The sequence below is a fragment of the Myotis myotis genome, unplaced genomic scaffold (assembly GCF_014108235.1).
Source record: "Myotis myotis isolate mMyoMyo1 unplaced genomic scaffold, mMyoMyo1.p scaffold_m19_p_11, whole genome shotgun sequence".
Classification (NCBI taxonomy): Eukaryota; Metazoa; Chordata; class Mammalia; order Chiroptera; family Vespertilionidae; genus Myotis; species Myotis myotis.
In genome coordinates, this window is record NW_023416315.1 from 11663357 (window position 1) to 11673263 (window position 9907).

The 9907-nt window shown below is 37.7% G+C and overlaps 1 protein-coding gene across 25 annotated transcripts in view; it reads left to right on the forward strand.

Moving 5' to 3' along the window:
* NRCAM (neuronal cell adhesion molecule) overlaps positions 1–9907 on the forward strand; it is a 255311-nt gene that overhangs the window by 240485 nt on the left and 4919 nt on the right. For 15 of the 25 annotated variants that reach the window (XM_036327482.1, XM_036327483.1, XM_036327486.1 and 12 more), the window contains 2 exons: positions 7224–7355; positions 7883–7961. In XM_036327482.1, coding sequence (XP_036183375.1) covers positions 7224–7355; positions 7883–7961 — 211 coding nt within the window. Of the gene's footprint in view, positions 1–52; positions 179–1305; positions 1459–7223; positions 7356–7882; positions 7962–9907 lie in introns of all 25 variants that reach the window. The other 10 variants (XM_036327473.1, XM_036327472.1, XM_036327474.1 and 7 more) reach the window with 3 other exon arrangements.

Consider the following 9907-nt stretch of genomic DNA (forward strand, 5'->3'; position numbering starts at 1 on the left):
TGGTGTTGCAATTTGATTGTCTGTCTGTTTTATTTTTCTATTGTATATTTATTTCAAGCAGTAAATCCCAGGATCAGCAAACTTACTGTCGCAGCTGCTGAGACCTGTGCCAATATCAGTTGGGAATATGAGGGACCAGAGCATGTCAACTTTTATGTTGAATATGGTGTAGCCGGCAGTAAGAAACAACTTCATTACCCGGTTTTTAATGTGGGGGATACATTTAAAGAGATTAAGAACATTTTAAAGGATTTACTATGGATCATCTTAAAAAATAACTTGATCCAAGTAAATGAGTCAGATTTATCTAAAAAACATTGTAGTGAACCATTAACCTATATATGTTACGCATAACAAAAAATCTGTCTTGTTCCTGTTATCTAAAACGAGGGATGTAAGTTCCATTGCATATGTTATTTTCATATCATGGTACTTAAAACTGTTCTATACCCACAACATGTAAACAAGGGTAATAATGAATTATTATATATGTAAGTACAATAGAAAAGAGGAAAAGTTTGTTCAAGATGGACCTTGAAGTAGCAGAAATCAAGCAGACTTTAAGTAGTCATTTTGCATACACTACTCAACAGAAATTTATCAGAGACTGAAGAAAATTACCACTTGTATTTCAATGTTAATATATTCCTGAATCAGGCTCCCTACTTACATCCTGGCCACTTCTACCAGGAGATGGGGCAGCTCTAATGTTCAGCAGTTTATGAAAACCCCTTGTCCTCTCCTAATGCAGTGTGCTCCGCACATAATAAGCTGGGTGGCCATGGAATGTTTGTATGAAATGTTGAACGTAGTCCAACTTTCTGTTTAAGTCTTAATCAGGCAAATAAATATTTAGTCCTTTAGGAAAATTAATGTGTGGGAAAAGTTGAATTTATAATTTGGATAAATTTGAAGGCATTTATGTTTACTAAAAGATTCATCTTGTTAATCTTAAAAGCAAGTCTTCCAATGCTCATTTAAACTATGTAATATGTAACAGTTCTTTGTATACACATTAGTAGAAAAAGTCAGTAGTGTTTTAAGACAAGGTGTAGGTGAAGAAGCCTCCTTTGTATTAAAAAGAAGATTTAAAACAATGGGCACCTATGCAGTCTTGCAACCTGAACATCAATTGTCATGTAGTTCTTCATTTTAATTGATTTATTTGACTCGACCTAAAATGATATACATAAACATCCTACATTTTGTCTTTTACTTATAAAGAATTTTCCTTTCTTGAAGCATTTAAGTGACTTCTGGTCCCTTAAAATATTATAATTTGTTGTTTTTGCAAAATTTCCATAGGCAAAGAAGAATGGAGGAAAGAAATTGTAAATGGTTCTCGGAGCTTCTTTGGGTTAAAGGGTCTAATGCCAGGAACAGCATACAAAGTTCGAGTTGGTGCTGAGGGGGACTCTGGTTTTGTGAGTTCAGAGGATGTGTTTGAGACAGGCCCAGGTGAGGTGCACACCACGCCAGTTCTGCGCATGCTCAGAGGTGCAGCCACTGGGCACTCCCGCTGGAGATGGGGGCAAGTGGTGCTGCTATGGATAGGACTGTGAATGTCTTTCTGTGGGGTCCTGTTGGGTTGGGAGTTGGTCTTTTAATTGTCTTTGGCTCTTTATATGAAATCAAACAGAATTGAGCAAATCATCTTTTAATGACATTATTGCCAAAAGCAGAGCTAAATATGATTCTTAACTTTCATTATTTAGGTAACTCAATCTTTCACATCATTTACATAAATAAATTGTCCTGCGGAGTTAGAATGGAATTTTTGAAATGCTTTTGAAGCTGAAATAACTCATTGATAAAGTCACATTTTTCCTGTCAAAATGGACTATAGCCCTGCAGAACCTTGCAGTTTGGTTAGACAACTGATGCAAATATTGTTAAATTTGTATAGAACAAGAAATTGTTCAATTTATATATTTCATTGTAATTATATTTAACTGCCTGTATATATTTTAGTTATTTGAACATTATCAAAACACATAAGTAATATTAAAGTCTCTAAAATAAAGAAAAATGTTCATATAAGAGTCAAAAATATTCATATTTGTTCACAAGATGGGAAACAATCCCTGCTTACTTAAATTTAAAGAAGGGCTGTGTGGTATGTGTTCATTTTGTGATTCATATATGTTATGTTCAGTCATTTCATGCATTCTTAAGGAAATGTTGCATTTCCTGTAGAATCTATAGGCAACATGTATTTCTGTGTCTTTAATTACCTAAGCATTATGATTTTAAAGTCACTTCTTATAATTTAGAAAGTATACAATCAAGAGTGAATTCTAAGAGAGAGAGAGAGAGAGAGAGAGAGAGAGAGAGAGAAACCAAAGGTAATAATTTACTAAACTACATTTTTAAGTATTTATGTGCTAGATTCATAATATATAAAGACAAAAATTTTCTGTTATTCTGTTCTTTGTATTTTCATATCCATTTGTGTACAAAGTTCTAGGAAAATACTGTATTATACTTAAATGAAAAATATCAATTGACAGTATTACAAGATGTTTGTTATTATTGATAACTTTTAATTTCAAAATACTAAAAGTTCAAGTAGATATTCTGTCCATTTACAGCGAGAATACTCGCAGTAACAACAGCATTCGCATTTAATCAGCTTTCATCTATTTCAGGCGAATGGTTTTCATGGCTTTTCTCATTCAGTCCTTACAACAATCCTATGAAGTGGGCAGTTATTGCCCACTTATACAGTATGCCAGTGACATGTAATGAGAGATGGAATGCCTGCCTGTCACCCAGTTAGAATGTGGGGGAGCTGAGGTTAGAGTCTCAGCCTTCCAATACTGGAGTAGAGACTCTCACGACCCCACACACAGGGTCCCACAGGTCCACGCTCGAGGAGAACAAGCGGTCTCAGAAATAATCGCTTAGTCTTCCCAGCTCTTATGGGCCCAGGGTCCAGTGAACTCCCAGCTTGCAGATCCAGCTAGAATGAGATTCCACCCATAAAATCAAGGTGTGGCCTTTTATGTCCTTTTATAGGACAGATGGCAAACCCTTTAGAAAAAAAAATGTCTTCAGTGTTGCTATATCTACAGTTCCAGCTGCAGCTGACAGGTGGCTCAATTGAGCCATCACAATGAGTGGACCATTCTTGTGTGCTAGCGATGGAGAAATAGGACAAGGCTACAACCAGTTATTGTCACCTTTTACATATAAATGTAACTATTAAAAAGAGTAAATATTGAATAAACCCTAGACCTTAGTTAGTATATTACCTCCTGGAGCAAATATGTATTGTAAATCCAACTTCCTATTTTCCCAGCTTCACTGCTCTGTCCTGTCGGGCCACTGGGTTAACTCCAGTGTGAAAGCATTGTCTTCTACAGCTCTTGCTTCTCCTCTCCTCCATGCTACGTTCTGAGATTGAATGTCAGTGCTGGGCATGGAAGCATACCGTTCTGGCTAATTTTTTAGCTTTGCATTAATGAGCTACTTTCTGAGTTCTTCTAATTTCAGGAACTAGACTCAACTTTCACCTACACTTGTCTCATGAATCTTGTTAATCTGACACTTTCCCTGCCTTTGATAGTCTGAGCATTTAAGATGTATTTCTCCGTTTTTTCCTGTGACACCAAAGTTGAAAACCAAATCAACCAGGACTACCGGCAGGGTCCTGATGCTGTACCTCTTACCCACACTCCTGTTAGGCCCTCACCTCCTCTTCCTGCTTTCTCATCTCTTTCCCTCAATTACCCTATCTCTTCTTCTCAAATCACAAAGGATATAAAGCAGATTGTTTTTTCTGAGGCCTGTCAGCTGCCTCCAAACTTTAGCCAAGGTAATTTTCCCCCTTTCTATACATTTCTAACTATTTTCATGGAACAGGGCATTTTTATATATAATGGATTTTTAAATTTTTTATTGATTTCAGAGAGGAAGAGAAAGGGAGAGAGAGATAGAAACATCAATGATGAGAGAGAATCGTTGATCGGCTGCCTTCTGCAAGTCTCCCACTGGGGATCCATCCCACAACCCGGGCTGACCAGGAATCAAAATGCAACTTCCTGGTTTCTAGGTTGACGCTCAAACACTGAGCCATGCTGGCTGGGCTATAATGGATTCTTTATAGACATTTATCCCACTGTGTCTTCCGTGCTCATTTTATTAGTCTAAGTAGAACATTTTCCTCAGACATCTACTAGCACAGAGCACAGATTATCCACAAAACACCAAGCAATGCCATGCAGAAGACTGTTGTTAAAACTAACTTCTAGGAAACAAAGTGAATTTCATTCCTCTGGCTTATTTTCTTCTTTCACATTCTTGATATTTGTCTATTTGTTTAATTTAATGGCTTTCTGGATTACCCAAGTAATAACATAACATAATTTTTATAAAGGTTTTAGATAAATTGAAAATCCTCTTTCTCTCTTCAACTCAGTCTTACTAATAACCCACCCATTGAAAATCAGGTTCAATAAGAAAAATCCCCATGGCTTCATTCTGTGTGTGTGTGTGTGTGTGTGTGTGTGTGTGTGTGTGTGTGATGCATAACTTGGGTTTGTAAAATCATCTGTAGTTAAGATGATTTTAGAGTGTCCTGGGAAGACTTGAAGCCTTTTTAGTCATTGTGGACTTTAGATCCATTCTTACATGGATAGGAAGCCAATAAAAGTTATTTTAACATATAGTTTTTGTTTCATATCAACTTCTGGTGCACTTGTGTGTGCATGTATGTATGTGAGTATAAGCACACATATTCACCTGTTAACATTCTGTGTCTGCCTAATTTTAAATAATGAATGGGGTAGTGAAATATTTGGCACTTTTTTCTTCAGACATAGAGGAGGCAATAATTTAAGGTGAATTTGGGTGTTCCTTTATGAACTGTCAAAGAAACATTTCCACTTTTTGCATAGTAGCAAGCTGCCAGTTCAATTTGACAGTCACCATCTTTACAAGACAATGTTTGTGCTAGTTTTTTAGAATCTTACTGCATTTTGCCTTTATCAGTTGCATTTAATTAGTGGAAAATGTAAATACAGACACTATTTATGACAAAGCTGTAAATCATGAAGTATACTAAAAACTCTTTAACTTCAATCAAATGTTCAATAGATTTACACCGGTTGGTTTGGGGTTCAGTTTTGAAGAAAAAGCACACAAAGACCACGTGAGAATTGACAGAAATACACTGCCAAAGAGTATGTAGTGATGGACTTCTAAACTATTTTTACCTTTCTCAGAATACAAAGTCCCTACAACATTTTATTCTTGTAAAGACTTCTGCAGATTTGATGGCTGGGCATGTTTTCAGGAAGGCATCACAATGTTAGAGCATAATGGCTACTACCATGTACCCTGGAGTCAGACAGGCTTGGGTCAAACTCCAGCTCTTGAGCAAGTTCTTTACCCTCTCTGGGCATGGATCTATTTCCCATGCTTATCTCAAAGGATTGTTGTGAAGATTAAATGAGATTTTTTTTTTTCCCTTCCAGCACAGTGCCTTGCAGATAGTAAGAGTTTCACAATGTAAGCTCTCATTATGACCATGTTCATCATCATCACCGTCATTATTGTTGTACCTGTGTGGAAGGGGAGCACTGTCTATACTGGTGCTTATGTTGTATCAAGTTATGATACAACTCAGATCCCCTCTAACCCATGAGGCACAAGGGGAAAGGCTGCTAGCATTTGATTTGTAGCCTTTATTAAATACATTATATTCCAGATAATGTATTTCTCGTTTGATTTCTTTAACACACATCCACATATTTTTCACATTCCTCTTCACACTTGATTTTAAGCGTTTCCTTTTTCTCCCTGCATTTTGTGTGGAGAAAGAAAGGCAATGTGGTGCCACTTTTGTACAGATATCAGAACCTAGGATACATGTAGTCATGCTTATTTCTGCATCCAGAGACCACATACACCTAAGCCAATATTGTTAAATGTATTCAAAAGAAATTCAATCAAATTAAAAGCATGACAGAGGCATGCTTATGAATCTAAAGAAGAAACCTTTTTATCTTTATTATGGCCAAAAGAGAAAAAGGCCTTTTAAAAAGTTTTATACCAATTTATTTAAACAAATTCTCATGGGCATGTCTGAATAGCCATTGATGCTGCACTTTGTCCCATTTGATTGACACTCTTGAATAATATTAGAAATGCTAATTATTCCATGTTTTTCTTAGGAGATTTGGTTGAAAAAGAGGCTTCACATTTATTGACTCAAACAGAATAGATGAAGACTTAAAGAACATGTATACATGTGAATGAGTATTTTCTGTCTTAACTGGTCACTATTCCAGTAATGATGCCTCTGATCAAGATATACTCCAAAGTCTTTTAATATATTTGTATTGATTTCATAGAGGAAGGAAGAGGGAGAGAAAGATTGAAACATCAATGATGAGAGAATCATTGATTGGCTGCCTCCTGCACATCCCCCACTGGGGATTGAGCCTGCAACCCAGGAATGTGCCCTGACTGGGAATCAAACCGTGACCTCCTGGTTCATAGATTGGCGCTCAACCACTGAGCCATGCCGGTTGGGCTCCAAGGTCTTTTAAATGGATCCTAAGCAATATTGATCTTTTGAGGGTAAATTGGATTTTTTAGAAATTTGCAAAAGTTTTTCAGATCCATCTTTTATAAATAAGATGAATAGCAAAGGAGATAAATAACAAAACTAAGTAATGTTTTGAGTGAAAATTGAGATATAAAATAAGGCTGGTTCCAGTCTTATATGGACAGTTTTCTTATGTGCAAAGTTTTCTTTTTTAACAGATTTCCAAAACATTTTGAAAAATGGCAGCATCATTGCAATATTTTAGCCTCCAAAGTGCTGCCTTTGAAGGAAAAATACTCCATTAGATGTATACATTCTGTTCTGCTTAAAATTCAGTCTTATATTCTTACCATGGTACTTACTGAACAATTTTCTTATAAACAGTAAATCTGTTCATTTGTTTCTCGTACTTGAAATAACTCTGAACATAATGTTCAGCAGGGTTTGTTGGCATTTAATGGTATTATCATTCAGATTTCTCTATTTGAATTGTTTTAATTAAGATTTTTCAAAGTGAAGTACTTATGCCTGGTTGGTAACTGACAGATTCCAATTTGGGGCCACATGTAAAACATATACAAGTGTATATACTATAGCAATTTGTTATACAAGAGACTCCAACATCTCTCTCTTAACCCTTTCCCACTGATGCCATCCATTTGCTTTCCAGCAATGGCAAGCCGACAGGTGGACATTGCGACTCAAGGCTGGTTCATTGGTCTCATGTGTGCTGTCGCTCTCCTTATCTTAATTTTGTTGATCGTTTGCTTCATCAGAAGAAACAAGGGTGGTAAATATCCAGGTAAGAAACAAAGATTAAAATTGCCTTATAATGCTGCCTAATCATCCACTGCGTAAAAAGAAATCATGAGTGTAAATCATGCAGCTTGCAATAAGTATATCTTTACAGAGCCATAAACTTGGACTTCCTGGTAAACCATTTTCTATCTTTTTTTATCTAATGGGAGCCTGCACATTGTTGAGGGTCAGAAGACATCTGGTGGGAGTACATTAATCTGTTCTTTGAAGATATTAGTGACTCTGTTTCCTTAGGCTCCACATAAGTCATAGGGGCCAAAATAGCACCTTACAACCAACAGCAGAGGGTGAAGGTACCAGAAGTCTCCCCGAGGAAATAATGCATGAACGGCGCCCTTATGTCATGATGTTGAACATTGCTTTCCTTATAGGGTTAATGTTATATAACCCATATGGTTGTGTAGAAGTGTTTTCTTTCCACTGTTGTGTATCATAAAGAGTGCACTGGTAAAACCTTTGAATAAGGAAACACAAGGTCTATAGATAAGAATGTCATTTTGAAAATTTCAGTTAAAGAAAAAGAAGACGCCCACCCTGATCCCGAAATCCAGCCCATGAAGGAAGACGATGGCACTTTTGGGGAATACAGGTGAGCCTCTTCTCCCCAGCCCGCACCTTCCCGGTGCTGCGGTCTCCGCACTGGTCCCCAGGGATAGGGTCGCAACCTGGAACAGCTCTCCCTGCTGTTTCATATTTTCTTCAAATATTCGTTCATCAACACTTCCATGTCTAAATGTGTACACCTCCCTCGCAGTTAAAATAGTCACTCGCTTTCATTAAAGAACAAATTTCCAGTTTAGTCACAGGTTTAAGGTGGAGTGTCGTCCACTCTGTAGTATTACCCAGAGGCCTTTGCTGTATTGATCAACCTAGCACAGTGGTTGTGTTACAAGAAGAGTTAAAACAACAATAAAGACCCCACAACCCTGCCTTGTAAAGAAAACTATATCTGTTACCTTTTTTTTTTTTACCTGTTACCTTCTAAATGGTGCTTTTAAAAATCAGTGTTAGTCTTTAGTCTTGGATTAGACTTTTTTTTCCAAAACAAAAACCTGTAATTCTGCCCCTTAATCATGAAATGATGACTAGTTTGTTTTAGAGGCTGTTCTTGTTAGTTTTAGATAGCAGTGTTGTGCTAGATTCATAAAATGATTAAAGGAGTGATTCCTCTGACATGTCAAACTTTATCATGTCCAAACATCTAGTAAGGGTAGTTCTATCCTTCCTGTTTCTCAGACCAAAAATCTTGGCATTGTCTTTCTTCTCTATTATTCCATATCTAATTCATCAGAAAACTCTGTCTGTGCTACATTCAAAATATGTCCATAATCTCACTCCTGGATGATTGCCATGGGCCCGCTGCCTTCCAAGAGCAGGGGGCAGCAAACTTTTCCTGGAAAGGGCCTGATAGCAAATATCTGACTTTACAGGGCGCACAGTCCCTGCTTCAACTCTACGCTTCTGCTATTGCAGGGCAGAAGCTGTCACAGGTAATAGGTAATAAACGGGCATGGCCAAATTTTGCTGTTTGCCAACCACTTCTCTCCAGGGGAGGCTGTTCTCAACACTGATGACTGTAATCCTTTTAAAATGTAAGATCGTGTCACTCATCCATTGGAAACCCTCCAGTAGCTTCCCATCTCACCACCAGTTAAAGACAGAATCCTTACAATGTCCTACAAGGAAGGCCCTGATCCAGTCAGCTGTCTAGCCCTATCTCCTCCCTTTTACTTTCACTCATTCCCCATCCTCCATTTCTCTCTCTCTCTCTCTCTCTCTCTCTCTCATTCAGCTCCAGCCACACAAGCTCTTCTCTGTTCCTAGAACATTCTAGGCTTGCCTCCACCTCCGGGCATTTGTACTGCTTGTTACTCCTGCTGGAGTCTCTCTGCCTCCAGCTATCCACCTGGATAAGTCATCTCTTTCAAGTCTTTGATCAGGTGTCACTTCTTAATGAGGCCTTCCCTGGACATCCTAATCCTATTTACATGTCAACCTTTCACACCCTCCCCTGGCACCTCCCATTCTCCCTGCTCAGATCTCTGTTTTCCATGGCACTAATTACCTTCTGATATATTATACAACTACCCTTTTAAATATGTTGATTGTTTATGTTTTCCCTACTAGAAGTAGCTCCATGAGATCAGGGCTTCAGTCTATTTTGTTTGCATCCCCACTGACTAGAACGTTATCTGTCCTACAATAGGCACTCAATAAACATTTATTCGCTAATGAATGGCGGCATGGATGGATCAAAGAAATGCCATAGACCAGCCGTGGGCAAACTACGGTTTGAAATGAATAAAACTAAAAAAAAAAAAAAGACCGTACCCTTTTATGTAATGATGTTTACTTTGAATTTATATTAGTTCACACAAACACTCCATCCATGCTTTTGTTCCGGCCCTCCGGTCCAGTTTAAGAACCCATTGTGGCCCTCGAGTCAAAAAGTTTGCCCACCCCTGCCATAGACTAGAATTTCCTGTATATTACTTGGAACACTAGTTCCACAGAGCAGAATAAGATGAAGAGTTA